At 40.3% G+C, this 19,820-nt stretch overlaps 2 protein-coding genes across 2 annotated transcripts; both read left to right on the top strand.

Moving 5' to 3' along the window:
- The first annotated feature begins 971 nt into the window (after window positions 1-971).
- nkx2-9 (NK2 homeobox 9) lies at window positions 972-1,952 on the top strand. The gene is made up of 2 exons (XM_085343412.1): window positions 972-1,131; window positions 1,366-1,952. The coding sequence occupies exons 1-2, from the start codon at window positions 972-974 to the stop codon at window positions 1,950-1,952; spliced, it is 747 nt and encodes a 248-aa protein (XP_085199538.1).
- A 12,242-nt stretch (window positions 1,953-14,194) lies between these two features.
- Window positions 14,195-15,848, top strand: nkx2-1 (NK2 homeobox 1). The gene is made up of 2 exons (XM_085342782.1): window positions 14,195-14,561; window positions 15,172-15,848. The coding sequence occupies exons 1-2, from the start codon at window positions 14,195-14,197 to the stop codon at window positions 15,846-15,848; spliced, it is 1,044 nt and encodes a 347-aa protein (XP_085198908.1).
- The last annotated feature ends 3,972 nt before the right edge of the window (window positions 15,849-19,820 follow it).

A 19,820-nucleotide genomic window follows, 5' to 3' on the forward strand; every position in this document is an offset into this window, starting at 1 on the left:
CCACCACCACCACCAACATCGTGTTGACATGAGACTGGATTCACGCTTTGCAATTAATGTGCTTTATAGGCTAGCACAAGGGTAACAAATTGACCAACCACTGCAGCAATTTATCAGAAAATCCCCCAGGCTTATTTTCGTGTTAAAGTTAGGTAAAAATCTGCTGTTGGGTTACAGTTATCGCTATTATATTAGCAGTTCTAAACACGATAAAATACAAATACCTTAAAAAAATATTTGTCAATAATATAACACCCTTATTTCAAATCATATCTTCCAAACCAAGTTTTAACATTTCTGTTTGCCCAAAAATTAAACATGATAATAAATCATCTAGTCCAAAAAGGACGTTTCGGAAAAAAAGTCTGGAAATCCTCCGCCGTCCATAAACGTCAAGACTTCTCACGTCTGCAATTAATACGCCCATTAGAGGCGTATTAGTTAAACCAACTGGCAGGCATCACGCTAATTGCTCACTTTGTATGCAAATATTGGACACGTTGTTTGGGCAAAAAAGAGGGAGGAGGGGGGCGAGGTGTAGGAGAGAGAGAGGGGGTGTGTGGGGGGGATGGGATGGGCTCTGTTGTCAGTTGCCACCCAAGATGTGATTCAGCTCCAACAATTACCATTATCTGTTTCCCAGTTTGACGATACGGGACGAATCGGTAATGATGACGAGTGTTTCCTTCGCTCATTCTTGAAGCTCTGAGGATTTTTTTCTCAGTTCACACCTAACCATCATTGGGTGTCAGCACTCGAGCTATTCAGGTACTCAGCAGAGGAGGAGGCTATTTATAAGCGAGCCCCTTGTGTTTGCAGCTTATGAAGTGCTGTTTGTGTAAATACGGAGGCCAGCGCGCACACTGGTGTTTGGACAGTGCGTGAAGTGGACTTTTTTTTTTTTGATAGATTTGGTTTGAGTGCTTGCTTCTTATCGGCCAGAACAAACCCAGAGTGCATGCAAGGAAAGGATGGCTGCACCGACCAAGTTCAGTTTTTCCGTAAGGAGCATCCTGGATTTGCCTGAGCAGGATGCGGATGCAGCAAAGCGGTCTTCCCCGATTTACTCCTCTTGCTCTTCCAGCTCACCCTACAGCTCATGGATCGACTGCGAGCGGAGCCTTTGCATGTGTAAGTGGGCGTTTAAAGCCATGAGAGATGGGTGATAATGAATTTTAAAAACAAGGGGAGAAAAAACTAAGACTACCCTGAAATGTTTTAACAATTTGCTTTCTCAAAATGATAGATAGATAGATAGATAGATAGATAGATAGATAGATAGATAGATAGATAGATAGATAGATAGATAAGATAGACACATCAGTTTAAAAATGCTTATTCTAACTTGCTGTTTTTTTTCTACAGCTTCTGACGATTGCAATTTCGAGGCCTCTCCTGACTCAACTAAGCCCGATGACCCGTCCCTCGATTCAGAGCCTGAGCAGAGCAAGAAGAGCAAGAAACGCCGCGTTTTGTTCTCCAAGGCCCAGACCCTTGAGCTGGAAAGGCGCTTCCGCCAGCAGCGCTACCTGTCGGGTCCGGAGAGAGAACAGCTGGCACGGCTGCTGAGCCTGACTCCAACCCAGGTGAAGATCTGGTTTCAGAACCACCGCTACAAGATGAAGCGAGGTCGAGCAGAAGGAACACTGCAGGACGTAGAAATCCCACAGCCGCCGGTGTTGCGCAGAGTCGTTGTTCCGATCCTGGTCCGAGACGGGAAACCCTTTCACACATGCTTACTTGACTCTGAGAAATTTGGGTGTTTACCTCCGTCATCTCAGCCGGTGCCCTTCCCTTTAGCTTACACATCTCTTCAGCATCCATCATCCATCCATCCATCCATTGCTCTTCCTCCAAGGTACCACCAACACTTTCCGGCAGTGGCGGCGGCCTCCAGCTTCGCCTGGAGAGACTTTTGGAGTGATTCGGTTCATCTTAATTCTTTCAAGTAAAGGTCTCGTTTAACTCATTTAGAACGGCATCAAATGTTTTCTGAATGTTTTGTAAATGTTCGAGCAACTTAAACATTTAGATTTTTTTCTATAGAACGAATTATATTTTGCACATTATTTACGCACGTATGCGGAAATTTTAAATGTTGTTTTCTCTTACATGGCTCATTGCTGTAGCCTTTAGATTTTTAATTACCGAGGTGTATTCGTGTGATTTTTAAGCCTTTTTAAATGTAATATTTACATAAATGACTTGATAATTGAGTTCCAGTAGCTGCATTAGGCGGTAGAACAGGATAGGAGAATAGGGGCAAAGCCGCTATATAAGTATGAAGGGAGAATATGCCATTTGTTGGTTTTAAGGATACTTTTTTAAAGATTTAACTGTCTTTCTGTGAACAAAATTATTAATAAAATTCTTCATATTTTGTATATTTTGACAATGTAATGTGCTTTCTTTCTTTCTTTCTTTCTTTCTTTTTTTATGTGTTGGCCCCAAAAGCGTGTACCCTGTGCATGCATTTCTAAAGACTAAGCTAAAGATAAAAGGTTTTCGTTTTCCTACAAAAGGTTTTGTGTAAAGATTTATGTGAAGTTCTAAAATAAAAACAACCTTAAAAGAAAAAAAGATTTATTTTTTTTTTATCTAAAAAAATGTAGCAGGTCTTGACAGAGGCCCCAGGGAGCTTTTATAATGTTAAAAACGAATTTTGCACCCAAAAGCTGAGCAAACATCACATCTGAACAGACTAGGTTTGGCATAAGAATAGCCAGTAAACATTAAGGCCTGTCCCTCTACAGCACGCTGTTGTTGTCTGGGACTAAGAGCTGCTTTTCCCTTATACAATTAACTTTTGTTATTCTGAGGAAAGTGGTCTTAATATAGCTATTAACTTTATCTGGAAATCTTGGTGTGTGTGTGTGTGTGTGTGTGTGTGTGTGTGTGTGTGTGTGTGTGTGTGTGTGTGTGTGTGTGTGTGTGTGTGTGTGTGTGTGTGTGATTATGATGATGATGTGATTTTTGAGGGGCATAGCAGTAACTGAAGGCAAATCATCAACCCTTTTTCACTTCTCATACAGAAATGTAATATTTATTCCACAATTGAACTGTTCTAATTTACAAATGATTTAAAAAGGCAAAATGAGCTCTTACTGTTGTTTTCTAGTATAAACACAACACATTTGGGTTTTTGTGTGTCTGCATTCAGGCAACAGTTTAAACCAATCCTCGAGAATAATACAAAAACATTCACTACAATGTTACTTGTAATATTATAGCTTATCCTAAATATAATACATACGTGACTATTTTTTAACATTGCTGTGCCACCTCAAGAAAGCAGGTCCACTCATGCTTATCTTGAAAAATATGCCTCAGTGTTTAAAATCATGTCAGTTTTTCATCAGTGATGAGGGGGGTCTTCTGCTTTCACGCCCCCTATAATGTTGTTTGCTCGTCCTGTGACCCTGCAGCCCATCGTCACTGTCACCTGGCCCTTTGTCCGCATCACTGGGGCCACCTTGTATCACATATGGAGGGGACTGGCCGAACCCCTCAGCTCGCTGCATCTCTCCTTAAATGCTCTTTTTGTTTGGGTGTCTCTCTGTGAATGGACCATTGTCCCTCATCCAAAAGGGACCGAGACAAAATCTTTAGTGTTTCAATTCCCGTGATGTTTAATCAGTCCCTGCGACAAATTTATGAGGTTTAACTGCACAATGGTGTTTTAAAGCATCTTGGGGTTTAAGGGTGACAAAGACAGGCTTTTTAGAGGTTGCCATTGGTTTTTTAAGTTGGTCAGAAGAATTGCCTGAAAAGGATGGGCAGGCTAATACATGCCCATCCTATAGTTTTACTCACTGGCCTGCACTGGGGCCCCTCCAGGAAAGTTATAAGGAGCTATAAGGTCCATGCTAAGGCCACATGGAGGAGTTTTAAATTGTTGTAAAGATGCTCACCAAATATTGCCACCTTTTCAAACTGTTTTTTAAAAATGTAAAATCTTATATTTATTTGTAGAGAAAACATTAAGACCAAACATTTTAACCCCAAACCGGCCTTTACGGTTATTTTGTCAGATGTTATTTTGTTTGCTTTCTATACTACAAACCTACAAATCAGAGTCAAAAAGCTGGACTGGCCATCGGGCATACTGGGCAATTGCCCGGTGGGCCTATGATGATTTTTCATTTTTATGGGCCGATGTTTTTTGTTTGAAAGGTGGTGGACTGGCCAACTGGTCATGATCGACTCTGGCCTGGGCAAATTACAGCCAATGAGGTCGAACTTTAAAGTTCCGTATTGAGATGAAAATGAATGCGATTAGAATTTATTTAGCATTTCTTTCTAGTATCAGCTGATGTTTGCTGGAGCCACAGCTGTAAAAGCTGCTGGTCATGATATCGGTTTGGATATGTGGTGAGAGGGAAACATGAAGATGAAACCAGGGGATGTCCTTACTGAATCATCAGAGCTGAACAGGTGATGTAGAAACATGTTTACCTTTTAGGTGACATGAATGAGTTGACGGGAAGTTATGAACTGTTTCTGAGAGACAAATAACACCAGGATCCTTTTCTAAGTAGCTGACAGCTGGTAACTGTGCAGGGGCGGATCTAGCAAAGCTTTGCCAGGGGGCCAGGTAGGGCATTAACAGGGAAAGGGGGTCACAATGAAATACCTTTCTTTCTTATTCTAATTTAAAATGTCTAGCTTTTAATAAATGATTATCTGAATCTTACAACCAAAATGTTAATCTTAAATGTATAAAAATCCATTATTGTATATAGTAACTATTAAATCTAATATACATCCTAAGCCATAGTACTTTTTCCTTTGGGAAGGTATCATCTGTGCAATCTGCAATTCTGTTGAAGAATGGTAAATGGTAAATGGCTTGTATTTATATAGCGCTTTACTAGTCCCTAAGGACCCCAAAGCGCTTTTACATATCCAGTCATCCACCCATTCACGCACACATTCACACACTGGTGATGGCAGCTACATTGTAGCCACAGCCACCCTGGGGCACACTGACAGAGACGAGGCTGCCGGACACTGGCGCCACCGGGCCCTCTGACCACCACCAGTAGGCAACGGGTGAAGTGTCTTGCCCAAGGACACAACGACCGAGACTGTCCAAGCCGGGGCTCGAACCGGCAACCTTCCGATTACAAGGCGAACTCCCAACTCTTGAGCCACGATCGATGTTGAATCTATTTAATTATTGTAAAAAAAAGAAAAAAAGAAGAAAGAACCAAAAAAAAGGTGTCTGTGCATTTGTTTTACACATGCATTAAATTAAAGTCTATTACGTCGATTAAGCATCATGAAGCGGAGGGTGCGGGGTGGTTCCCTTATTTTGTTGTTTAATATTTCTGCTAAATACTGTTTAAAATACCAGAATCGGGAGGATGTCGTAAGTTTAAGTTTATTAGATCGATACATATATACCAACAAGACAGTGTACATCACTGTTTTCATTCAAAGGCTTTATGGCTTTTCCTATAATACCCGGTGGGCTCAAAATTCCCAGGCTGATTTTTTGTCCCAGTCCTGCTCTGCCTCCACACAAAACTCATAAGTTAGTTTCACTGTTGCTCCTCTTCTGGTTTGTTGTGTTCTTCATGCAAGAATATATTGACTTCTGAGTTTGCTTTGCTGTAGCTTAGCTGTTTTGTTTTTTAGAATGGAGTAACATCAAGGTTTAGCAGTCAGCCCTCCCAGGGGTCTCAGTGTTTTGCCCCTAGCTTTTGAGCATGCCTTTACCTCTGAGTGGGGCACCATCTTCTAATGTGCTTTGTTCACCCCTTTGAGCAAAAAAATAATTTGAGCAGATATAGATGTAAAGCTTTTCTCACTCAACACTACATAAAGTGAGAAAAGCATTACATCGGCATGTCCACTATGTTTAAATCCTTTTACATCTGAAAGACTAATGTGAAGTTATATTTTAAGCAGGAGTAAAATAAGTAAATGAAAAAGAGAGCATTAGCTTATTTCTACAGTGGCTATCACCTCCTGGTTTGCACTTAGCTGACTGGGGTTTTTCTGTGTGGAGTCTACATTTTTATCTGGTGCCTGCATGGGATCTCTCCGGGTACTCCAGCCTCCCCCCTCAGTCCTAAAAATGCAGGCTAGACTGATGTAGCCTATATCCTGGGTGTACCTCACCCTTCTCCCAGTGACAGCAGGGATAGGCTCTAGCTGTTATTGCTACAACCAATGACAAATATAAATAATTGCAGTCAAAGCTGAAAAAGTCCCTAAAGATTATTGATATTAGCATATCGATAATGTTCCTCTTACTTTATAATGAAAGACTTTTGGTTAAACGGTAAATGAAACATTTGATAATCACGTTATCAGCTATGATAAAAATACAGTCATGTTTAGTCCTGAAACATGCGAGATGGCATGGATTACAGAAATTCAATAATAACTAAGATATATCCTGATTTAAATCAATAAACCAGATCAGCGATCATTTAATTGTAATAAACTGGATAACACATCAGTACCTCAGAATTTAATGGTATTTGAGGCTGAGAAGTTTTTGAGATGCTTATCTGTAAGAATACTGTATTCAAAAGATACTCAAGTCCAATATAAAGTAGAAGTAAAGGAATATCCTCTTAATCCTCCCAGTATCAAAATTAATACAGAAGATTTATTATTACTTTATTATTACACCTTTAGTCATTTTAATGTTCAGTGTAACTAACTCACAGATTATAAGTATAGTATTTTTTTCTCTGAAGTAGAAAGGTGAAGTCCAATAACATGACTCAAGTGAAGTAGTGCTACATTTAAGTACTTAAAGAAATGTGAATGTAGTTTTACAGCTAATATGATCTGATGATGATACTCGTAATGTTGGAAATAAGAATGGATTAGTAGGTGCATCAAATACTGGGACCCTTCTTTGATCCTTTGTTGATAAGCTCAGGACATAAGAGGGTTCAGTTGCTCTTCATGGTATTCACAGTGCACCTTCCTCAGTTCCACATGCCACCATTTTCGCCTTTGCGTTCAGTCCAGATTGTATCTAATGGCAAGGATTTGATTGCTTGTTGGAGGAAGTAACTCAACAAACAGATGTGGCAACAACACTTCTACACTGAAAATATTGGTCTTTCAGGTTTTGAGGGTCATGACCAACCTCACTTTGTTGCATTTAAATTCTGCTGGGAGACATGAGATCCCTTATTGCAGTTTGCTATACCCACTGTGAGAATTTGGGTATTGTGTAATGATCTGACTTTCCAGCACTTTTTCATAGGTGATTTAATACTAAACCAAAACTACCGCAGTTTGAGTTCTTTTCTAACATATACAGAAAAACTAATTGTATTCTTTTTGACCTGTTCAAACTACTCAGTTTCCTTATACTTTCATGTTTCTCTTGATGTTCACCATGATGTTTTTGTACTTCAGTCAGAGTCTGTGTATCACATTAGACATTTTACAGTTTTATACTCCATACTGCACATTTAAAAAATCGACTGACTGATATAGGTTAGTGTGGCATATTTAAAAAAAAAAAATATATATATATATATATATAAAACAAAAAACACCCAGCACGCCCCTGCGGGCGGTTTATCCTTCAAGCTCGGGTCCTCTACCAGAGGCCTGGGAGCTTGAGGGTCCTGCGCAGTATCTTAGCTGTTCCCAGGACTGCGCTCTTCTGGACAGAGATCTCCGATGTTATTCCCGGGATCTGCTGGAGCCACTCGCCTAGCTTGGGAGTCACCGCACCTAGTGCTCCGATTACCACGGGGACCACCGTTACCTTCACCCTCCACATCCTCTCGAGCTCTTCTCTGAGCCCTTGGTATTTCTCCAGCTTCTCGTGTTCCTTCTTCCTGATATTGCTGTCATTCGGAACCGCTACATCGATCACTACGGCCGTCTTCTTCTGTTTGTCTACCACCACTATGTCCGGTTGGTTAGCCACCACCATTTTGTCCGTCTGTATCTGGAAGTCCCACAGGATCTTAGCTCGGTCATTCTCCACCACCCTTGGGGGCATCTCCCATTTTGACCTCGGGACTTCCAGGTTATACTCGGCACAGATGTTCCTGTACACTATGCCGGCCACTTGGTTATGGCGTTCCATGTATGCCTTGCCTGCTAGCATCTTGCACCCTGCTGTTATGTGCTGGATTGTCTCTGGGGCATCTTTACACAGCCTGCACCTGGGGTCTTGCCTGGTGTGATAGACCCCAGCCTCTATGGATCTTGTGCTCAGAGCTTGTTCTTGTGCTGCCATGATTAGTGCCTCTGTGCTGTCTTTCAGTCCAGCTTTGTCCAGCCACTGGTAGGATTTCTGGATATCAGCCACCTCCTCTATCTGCCGGTGGTACATACCGTGCAGGGGCCTGTCCTTCCATGATGGTTCCTCGTCTCCCTCCTCTTTCTTGGGTTTCTGCTGCCTGAGGTATTCACTGAGCACTCGGTCAGTTGGGGCCATCTTCCTAATGTATTCTTGGATGTTCGTTGTCTCATCCTGGACTGTGGTGCTGACACTCACCAGTCCCCGGCCCCCTTCCTTCCGCTTAGCGTACAGCCTCAGGGTGCTGGACTTGGGGTGAAACCCTCCATGCATGGTAAGGAGCTTTCTTGTCTTTATGTCAGTGGCTTCTATCTCCTCCTTTGGCCAGCCTATTACCCCAGCAGGGTACCTGATCACGGGCAGGGCGTACGTGTTGATGGCCCGGATCTTGTTCTTACCATTCAGCTGACTCCTCAGGACTTGCCTGACCCTCTGCAGGTACTTGGTGGTTGCAGCTTTTCTAGCGGCCTCTTCATGGTTCCCATTCGCCTGTGGGATCCCCAAGTACTTGTAACTGTCCTCTATGTCTGCAATGTTGCCTTCTGGTAGTTCAATCCCCTCAGTTCTGACTACCTTCCCTCTCTTTGTTACCATCCGACTACACTTCTCCAGTCCGAACGACATTCCAATGTCATTGCTGTATAGCCTGGTAGTGTGGATCAGTGAATCGATGTCTCGTTCACTCTTGGCATACAGCTTGATGTCATCCATGTACAGGAGGTGGCTGACAACTGCTCCGTTCCGTAGTCGGTATCTGTAGCCAGTCTTGTTAATGATCTCACTGAGGGGGTTCAGGCCTATGCAGAACAGCAGTGGGGACAGAGCATCTCCTTGGTAGATCCCGCACTTGATGGTGACTTGTGCTATGGGCTTGGAGTTGGCCTCTAGTGTTGTACGCCACATCCCCATTGAGTTCCTGATGAAGGCTCTTAGGGTCCCATTGATCTTGTACAATTCTAGGCATTCCAGGATCCAGCTGTGGGGCATTGAGTCATAGGCCTTCTTGTAATCAATCCAGGCAGTGCACAGGTTGGTCAGTCTGGTCTTGCAGTCTCGGCTGATTGTTCTGTCTACCAGTAGCTGGTGTTTTGCGCCTCTGGTATTCTTGCCAATTCCTTTCTGTGTCCCGCTCATGTATTGACCCATGTGCCTGTTCATCTTAGCCGATATGATGCCTGACAAGAGCTTCCATGTAGTACTGAGGCAGGTTATTGGTCGGTAGTTGGAGGATTCTTCGATACCCAACATCCACAATGACGGCGAAACAACTAGTAGCTCAGTGTTCCAACATATATATATATATATATATATATATATATATATATATATATATATATATATATATATATATATATATATATATATATATATATATATATATACGTACTGTTTCCATGGTAACCATATATACATACATGTATATGTATATATGTATATATATATGTATGTGTGTGTGTGTGTGTGTGTGTGTGTGTGTGTGTGTGTGTGTGTGTGTGTGTGTGTGTGTTTCTGTGGAAAGGCCAAAGAGTGAAAATATTTAGTTTAAATTTGAAAAGCTTTAGCGTTATATTACCCCCTCCTTGGGTAAAAGAGAAAATACACACAAATATGGCATGGGGTCATTCAATACATGTCACCATAGAGCAAGACAAACAAAAAGAAACTAAAATAAATACATCTATCAATAAATTACTCATGTCCAAATGCAGATAGAGCTTCCTTAAGTTTTGCAAGTTTACACTGCATAATAATGTCTTTAGGGCTAAACAGCTCCCGTTGTCTTGTATTCATTTGGTCTCAACCTAAAATATACAGGCAGATATTTCTGTCTGTGCGACTTAAAATCCCATTCCATCCCATAAAGCACCTTTAAAAACAACAACAGGGCTGACCAAAGTTCTGTACAATAACACAAAACTTAAAAGACAAACACAGGCCAGAAGGTCTAGAAATGTAAAAACTTAGAAGTTAAACAATAAAGGAATAAATCAAAAAGTAACATAAGATCCAATAAAAGAACTACATTCAGATAAATAATGATAACCTGAAAAGCTTCAATATATGAAATGTCTTCATTGCCCTACACCTCTACACCCATACAGATATAAGACTGTCTGATCAAATAACTGTTAGTGACTTTCAACAGATAATCCCAAAAAGTCTAGTTTTAGTTAAAACACTAAAGAGCCTTCCTAGCTTGCCCCACTTGTGAATTTGTGTAATGGCATTATTTTTCATAACATTCATGTGGCGAGAATTATCATGTCCTCAAAATGAATCTGTGGGTATTTATCAATAAATAAAGCATCAACCTCCAGATGGCGCAAGAACACACGGTATCATTTCGGAAACCCTCTCACTCCCGTCATGAAAGAAATGCACTAAAGGGTGATTTTCGTTGCTTGGATGGAGAGAGCCTCTGGACCGCTAGGGGTCGTGCTTCACTGGAAAAACACTGGTTTCACTTTTTGGAACTCAACTACTACGTTACTTTGAAGCTGCTGATTGGGTGCAGCAGTATGTCTGCCCCTAGTGGCATCATATTGGCTTCGTCTCGTGACGTCATGTTTCAGCATTTCCTCATAGGCTGTGTGACAGGGTCCAACAACACCTCTCATTTGAACCAAGTGGATTTTTCAACGTCTACAAAATAAATCTCAAAAATTCAGAATGACGTGAGCTGATTGGATAAATTATGAGGTGGGGAAATAAAGGGTTATTACTAATTAGTGACCTCCTGTAGTTCACAGTTGAAGCTGAAACAAGGAAATGACTCACGAGGTCGTCAGGACTTTCACGTGAAATGATGAAGCACACACATGCAGCCCACTTTTTCTCTCTGTTTTTTCTTCTATCCTTCTATTTTAGGCTGTTTACGGGTACAAGGTGAATGAGATGTAGCTTAGTCAAGAAAACAAAAGTTGGAGTTTCGAAAGAAAAGAGTATTCAGGCAAGCCAAAGGCTGCAGGAGCAATAGCAGGTAGTTGCTGCACCTCTAATCTGACCACTTTGATAAAGCCAGAGTCAGCAGGGTTAGTGTTTTGGCACAAGAACACTGTTGACATTTAACAAAGATAACTTTGTAAAGTGGCCTGAACGCTATGCTGGTTTTGAATACAAATTACACTAATTTAATAACATGGTATTTATTATTTGTCGTATTATTTCAAGAGAGATAGATTTATTTTATGTATACTTGATAAATTGATGAAAACGCAGTGTGGATGTTTTTGGAAATTAATTTGCAAAGTTCAGTATTTTTATATAACATTTAAACGTGGTACATTTGTTATTTTCCTGCTGCTCTGGATATCTTTTAATGTAAAAGAAATTAAGGGTTTAATTGATATTAACAACAGCAAGCAACTTCCGTTTTACTTTTTATCGTCCGCATTTTATTTTTCAAGGTCTGTAGTTGCTCTGTTGAGTATATCATGCACCAATCAGTTCATAACTAACAACATGAAGCCTCAGTAACAAAGGCTCGGTAGCCTCATACCCGCCACTTCAAAGTGTCCTCATTATTGTGAGGAATTAGTCGGAACATTTGAACTAATTGCCACTAATTGGCCGTAATAACTGTGTGCCAGAACAAGAAAAAAGTACTGATTTAGATGATTAAGAATGTCTTGCGAAATTCCGTAATTAAGGAATGCATAAGCAAGATTTACCTTGGATGCAGAAAGATGCTGTAATTTTAATTGCCTGCGATTATGCACCCGCACTGCGGCTATCATCCGAACAATTTATTGCAGCTGTAACATTTAGTCTTGGACTATAAGACAATATTGCTTCATTAAAGATTGGATTGGGTTGTTTTGGAATAGAATGGATTGAATTGTTTTGATATGTATATTGTGGGGACTCCTTATATTGGACTAGTGGGCTGTAAATAGAGCGCAGATTATCCTGCAAGGACATGCAGGCAGCCGTGAAATATTCACAAGCCAGGAAAATAGCAGAACTGGTGATTCCCGTGACAAACTGGCAGTGATCTGTATGCCACTGCAGGCTACACACTCACGGCGCTGACCCTAGCTCCCGTTTGGCAGGTCTTTGCCTTTACTGCGCCATTCTTACTATGACAAACAAGCAAATATTATATCATGTAATTTAAAAAAAAACAAAAAACATTTAGAATCACAGCGGAGTGAAGGAGATCACAGCGCAACGGCCAAGCGGGGTTGCCACCAGAAGACGCTGTGTTTCCTTAATTCCTGTAGGTGAGATGGTTTGAGTCTGCAGGCGCAGACTTCTGCGGCATCTGGCACCTGACGTTAGACCGCCCCACAAGACCTCTACATTATCAGCTGTTTTATCTGTTTAATGTGTGCACAGGCTCAAGGCATCACAGACTGTGTAAGTAGAAGTTACTGCATCGATTTTAATTCGCCTATTTGTTTTGTTCGGTGTAATTTTATAAATTCTTGGGATTTGTAACCTATACGTAAGATATTGATTTATAGCTAAAATAATCCTAAATAATAATAATAATAATAATAATAATAATGATAATGATAGTAACAATATATATTGTTATAATAATAATAATAATGATAATGATAGTAACAATATATATATATATATATATATATATATATATATATATATATATATATATATATATATATATATATATATATTGTTACTATCATTATCATTATTATTATTATTATTATTATTATTATTATTATTTAGGATTATTTTAGCTATAAATCAATATCTTACGTATAGGTTACAAATCCCAAGAATGTATATATATATATATATATATATATATATATATATATATATATATATATATATATATATATATATATATATATATATATATATATATATTGTTTGTGAAGAGGAGAATTCCACCTAAAAGTGAACTCAGAGGCACCACAGGGCTTTTAAAAAATATTTTACAAATGAGATATGATTGGGTTAAACGGTAATGCCTCCTTGAGCATTAAGGCAAGATGCTACTGAGGGCTATACCTGGCGTTGTGCTGCAGGAGAGTAGCTATTTGAACGCCGTTAACTTCGCATGAGCGCCTCTCCTACTCCAGACTCAATTTTTTTCACTGGGTCTCTTAGACGAGTGTGTGCATCTGAATTTAGGTAATGCGCTCCTTGCGTCCAATGATATCAAAAGGAAAAAAAGAAAAAAAACGAGGGGGGTTAATCATTTACGCAGCCACTTAACACGCGGATGTGTATTTATTTACTTATCAGTATCAGTCATTTTCCCTCCGCGCAAGTGCACTTTTGCATGTCTGAGTACGATAAGGCATAACACAAACAATCCTGCAATCACTGGAGGCCTCTCATGGCCATTAAAAGTCAGTAGTTCAACTGAGGAGTGGTTCTCCAACTCTCAAGTCCATATAGGCCTCCTTTCATCAAGAGGCCCTCGTAAACATCACTACAGTTAATAAAGTGTATTGTGGTCACTGCAATCTCAAGGTGCAGCCACGTGTTCATCAGCAACATCAACAAGTCCCAAACTCCACACATGCAGCAGCTGCAGCGTGCTCGGACACCGCTTGCAGTCTCGGGGATGAACATTTATGATCATGCACGGTGCTTATGTTATTGTTAGTGGGAGGGGAGCACATGTCTTGTAAATGAAATTACGCTCGACGAAAGGAGGCTAGAGCTGTTTTGTATTGTTGGCGATGCCCCGCCTCTGATGGTAGCCTTAAACCTGGCACCCAGCTAAAACAAACCAAAGCCAGCACCGAGCTCCCACTCAATCCAATTAAGGCGGACTTGAGGCGCTCTCTTACGTGTTCATCTACCAGGATCGACGTTGAGACAACAGGAAGCAGAGGGGCTTTGGCCAAAAAAAAAAAAAAAAAGGCAGAAGGAGAGATTGCCTTGCCTTCTAATTTCTCCCTCTCCAGCCCCAGAACAATGTCGATGAGCCCTAAGCATACGACTCCTTTTTCTGTTTCCGATATCTTGAGTCCCCTTGAGGAGAGCTATAAGAAAGTAAGTATGGAGAATAACAACTTGGGGGCACCTCTCACTTCTTACCGGCAGCCGCAAGTCTCACAGGCGGCGATGCAGCAGCACCACATGGGCCATAATGGGACTGTGTCTGCGGCTTACCACATGACTGCGGCAGGTGTTTCTCAGCTGTCACACACGGCCATGGGGGGCTACTGTAACGGCAACCTGGGCAACATGGGCGACCTGCCGTCTTACCAAGACGGCATGAGGGGCAGCGCCACGGCAACCGGCTGGTACGGAGCCAACCCAGATCCGCGTTTTTCCACCAGTGAGTATCCTGCACCTGTTCTTTGACTGCAGCTTGGAGTTATCACAGTCCGCATTGAGCTGAAATCCATATTTTTGCGGATGTTTCGTGGTGCTGTGTTTTAGGAGTTGCAGTACAGTTTTTATAATCTTTACGTTTTTCGGCACAAAATTGGCATTTTTCAAGTTTCGGTACTTTAGATGTTTCCAGTAAGGAGGGGCAGAAATCGCGCAAATATTCAAGTTTTTAATCCACAGATTTCAACATTTGTAAAGATTCTCACGACAGAAAAATAATGGAACAGTTTTCCTTCAGGGCTTTCACACTCATCCAGCAGTAACAGCTTTGCTGTCATTTATGAGCGGCTCCTTAAATTTGGTCGATGTAGTTTATGAACACGCTTTCACTTTGACACTTTTGAGTTTTAGGTGTTGTAAATAAAGGTGTCTGCTTCTTTGAGACCCGTGAAGATTTATAAAAAGCTGATAATTGAGTAACATTGTTGATTTTTGCATCTGCAAATGATATTTGTCCATACTAAATTTTCTCTCCATATAAATGTCTCTATGTAACACGAGAATATAACTTTTAAAAAAAATTGAATTTAATTACAATTATTTCCCCCCCTCAGTTTCCCGCTTCATGGGCTCATCATCCGGGATGAACATGGGCAGCATGGGCAGTCTCAGTTCCCTGGCAGACGTGGGTAAAGGCATGGGCTCTCTGTCAACCACACCGAGGAGAAAGAGGCGAGTGCTGTTCTCCCAGGCGCAGGTGTACGAGCTGGAGCGACGCTTCAAGCAGCAGAAATACCTGTCGGCGCCGGAGAGGGAACACCTGGCAAGTATGATCCACCTCACCCCGACCCAGGTGAAAATCTGGTTCCAGAATCACCGGTATAAAATGAAGAGGCAGGCAAAAGACAAAGCCTCCCAGCAGCAGATGCAGCAGGAGAGCGGCTCCTGCCAACAACAGCAGCAGCAGTCACCTCGGAGAGTAGCTGTGCCGGTGCTGGTAAAGGATGGGAAGCCGTGCCAAGGCAGCGGCCACACGCCCACATCCTCCGCTCAGACGCACCACCAGCAAGGGGGCAATGTCATGATTATGTCTAACAACACGTCCGGCCTCGGCCAGCATCAGAGCCAGCAGGTGGGAAGCACAGGTCACTCTCCAGACTTGGCGCAGCACTCCTCCAGTCCGCCCTCACTTCAGAGCCAAGTGGCCGGCCTCTCCCACCTCAACTCCCCCGCCGCAGAGTACGGCTCGGCCTTGCAGTGTTCAGCCCTGTTATACGGCAGGACATGGTGACAAGAGGCGCCGGCTATGATTTAAATCTAATTTTAAAAAAGAAAAGACATTTTTATGTTAATGCTCGGCAAGTTTCACTGTAAATGTGCGCACTTGAACAAGAACCGAGTGAAACCGACGCAGCTCTTCTTGAATTTTTTCTCCTCCCCATTTCGAAAGGAAGTGTGACTCTTGTGGAAGAATCACTTGTTCACAAACTGCGGATGTAAAAGTCTTGGGATTTATTTATGTAAATTATATTGACACAAAGGAAGAATCAGCAGTCAAATAGGCCCCATAGTTGGGATAACTAAACCCGAAACAGAGACGCAGATAGACTGCAGGACTGCTGGGTGCTCTTAAATTTCCCTCCTCAGACACAAATGTGATGACTCTGATTCATAATAGAATTTAATGTAAGCCGTAGATCTAGCTTGTATATTTCAGTAAAAGGTTTGAATTTTAGCTATTTGTTGTACAAAGTTTTTGACGCTATTGCCGGTTTGTTGTCGTTTCACTGGTATTTGTACGTTTTATTTCTTTGTAACTTATATAGATATTTGACTTACAGCAAAACAGTCCTATTAATAAATTATGGAACCCAAACAGTTAAACTTTGTTGTGAAATTAAATAATTATTTAGGTAAAGACAACAAAACAGCAGGGTTATTATTATTATTATTATTATTATTATTATTATTATTATTATTATTATTATTATTATTATTATTATTATTATTAGTTTTTTGCAGATAAAATGCAAGAAAGAACAAGCAACTAGAAGTTTTCAAAATATGTTCAGATTTGTCAGAACGTGGGAAAAAATAACTAAATGCCGCATTAGTTCTGACATGACAGTAAATACTGGGGCCTATTTCACCCCCCCAGCCCCTGTTTTTTCTCCTGCTAAATCACATACCTCGCAGGCTTATCGTTTCATGGCTGCAACTCACACAAGCATGCCCTGCAGAGTAAACTGAGCCTTTTATGTGCTTTTTTCTTTTCTCTTTCTGTATGTGTGTTTTCTCTCGGCGTGAGTCAGAAAGGTAAGGTACCTCGACTCCCAACATCAAACACAAACGCTGCTCAAAGGGCAGCTTATCGATGAAATCCCTCGCCAAACAGCGCCGTATTCTTCTCAAAAGAGTCGTGAGGTGAACTGTTGGCGCGGGGCTATCAGATGGTTCATCAATAATCAATCCGGGAATTGAAAGGAAACAGGCTGTTTGTGTCGGGCATTAAAAACAAACCTGCCTCCACACAGATATTTATATATGTTAAATATTAGACTGTAGATTTTTTTTTAACCCTGTGGGATGTTTGACACTTGGAGATATCTTTATTTTCAAAATAAAGAACTCAAGCTGTAATTTATTTCCCTTTAGTTGTAGGGTTCGGTAAATAAAAGGTATAATAATCATTAGAGACTATTCTCCTGCCACCTAACAGAGATATAGGTCTTAAACAGTAAACAATGTGGTAGCTAAGCGACGGGGTTAATGATGGGCGATTTTCGGTTATGGCTTGACCAGGGTAAGTTGTTTTCAAATCAGCGCTGTCATGTGTCATAAAGCTATAATTTTAGAGCCTTTCAGACAGGATACGTAATGAAAATAATTTATCTTTAAAGCTTTTTTTTTTTAATCCTCCAGCTTCTTGGCTTCTACTGGCTTTCATTTCTGATGCTGCCTGAAATAAGTGAGGATTTAAAGCATACACTTTAATAAAACTTCTCTGGATGTTTATGATAATTGATCTTTACTCCACATGATCCAACCAAAGTAATTTTTCCTTCCATTTGCCTATCTGACTTTTCCGGTCCTGCTGCACTTTTAATTCCTGAAATTTTATTAATTATATGGAAACTTCTTTATTTCTAGACCGGAATGTACTCAACTATTCACATACTACTGTTTTTCAAAGTCACCCAGCTTTATTTGACGCCCGAGGTGACCATTATGTTTTGGGGGTTTTTTGTTTTGTATTTTTTAATATTCTCTATTTTTTCTGATACTTACCGTATGCATCGGTGGCCAAAGTACATGCGGCTCATATAGTACATATAGTACAGTTAGAAGCCTTAGTCCACAACTGGACCACAAGTTGTTTATATGACTTTTGCATAAGTCCCATTTTAGCACAAATTCTGCAAAACACTCAGAGAACTGGGGCTCAGCAGTGCTTTTTGCTTAATGGGGGCTAATGTTAATACAAATACAAGAACATTAACTGATTTTCTACAACTTTGTATTTAAAATCCAAAAGCATATTCAGTCAGTATTATCGTATAAAAAATGTGATGTTCAAAAAAATTAGGCACTAAACTCACGTCCGTCTCCTTTCCAAGCACGCAGTAGGTCTTTCCCTTGAAGCCAGAGAAAGATACAGTTTAAGGGCACCAGGCAGCCCCTAGAAAAGCAATTTTAGAGACTTTAAGTGAAATCTTACCAGCATCAGAAACTATCTTCTATTAGGTATTTTGCAGAGCAGGTTTTGTTCGGGAGAGAAGTGAGAACTTTGGGATTACATTAACATGTCTTTGGCGCGGTGTGTGGTCTTTGTGTGCAGCTTGTAGCTGTTGAGAATGACTTGTTGGAAACGTGTGTGCTCTCATCGCTCTCTTTTGTAGAAACCCACAGTGCAACTTCTCAAGTCTTCCTGCCTTTATTGTGGGCTGTCTTCACGAACCCCAAGCAATTAGTCTCTAATCTCAAGGTAATCATATTTGAGTTAGTGACTAGCTGCTGAATTTCATTCACCCAGGGACCCAGTGTATCAGTAGTACGTAGTCAATACTCAATTTAAAGTTGAGGAGGACAAAATGTATAAAATGTGTATATATATATATATATATATATATATATATATATATATATATATATATATATATATATATATATATATATATAGCTTCAGAAATGAAATAAAAGCGGGGGCTGGGGTCTCTTTAACTTTTATTTTAATTTTCCCTCAAAATGTATAAATTGTGGATTTCTTTTCAGAGCACATTAAGCATTTTATTAGATTCTTTTTATTAAACCCAACAAATATCGACATTGCGGTAAAGAGACAGCCTAACAGCTAACTAGTTAGATACAGTGAGCCTAGCAGGGCAGTTATCAGTAGCTTGGGTTTCTTTTTGTGTTTGTTTTTTTAATTTGTTCTAAAACTACAACTTACAAAACAGTTTTCAAAAGTTTTTTTTTATATTGGGAAAAATTCAAATAAGAGTAATGCTCACGTAGATTACCTATTAATATTAACAGACCTGCAATCATTAAACAAAAACTAGTGAGTCGTTGGTGATTTTGTTCACTGGTGTGTGATTCCTGACATACATTGCTGCTGAGTATGTGACGATGGCGTGGCCTATTCTCGACATTAAGAAGTGCTCCAATAATTACTTGAATTTCACATAAACAAATAATAATAATAATAATAATAATAATAATAATATGCTAAGTAAGTGTTTGTAGTGCGTTTAATTGCTTTTCTTCTGATTTAGATGTTAATGATGACACGGGTGCTGTCCACGGTGCTGAAAAGAATACGTCAATGGGAAAATGAAAAATGAGCACAAAGTCTGCATTTATTACATAAGATATACTCAAAAAAGCATTTTCATATTAGTCGTTGTATAATCTTATAAATCTATATGTATATATGAAAACTGTGTTCTTTTTAAATACAGCCACTCTCGTTCTTCTTTCTTAAGTTCCTAAACATTTCATTGCAGCAGGCCCAAGCATTCATGAGGATTACAAATAGGACAATTACACAGCAAATGCAATCACCCCCCTTGGTAAATGTTATTGTGAGCTAGCAGCAAAAATCTTTAATTGTGCTACGTTTATCTGCTTCTTCGAGCCATTGTGCAAAGAGCTCAAACGAGGGTCATTTGCGAACTGAAATACTTTGCATGCAAAGCGGAACACAAGATGCTGTAATACTTGACCTTTCAGCATAATTGTTGAAGGCATGAAATGCAGCATT

The sequence above is a fragment of the Diplotaxodon limnothrissa genome, linkage group LG19, assembly GCF_057381915.1.
Source record: "Diplotaxodon limnothrissa isolate DT_005_m linkage group LG19, D_limnothrissa_male_GT1.1, whole genome shotgun sequence".
Lineage (NCBI taxonomy): Eukaryota > Metazoa > Chordata > Actinopteri > Cichliformes > Cichlidae > Diplotaxodon > Diplotaxodon limnothrissa.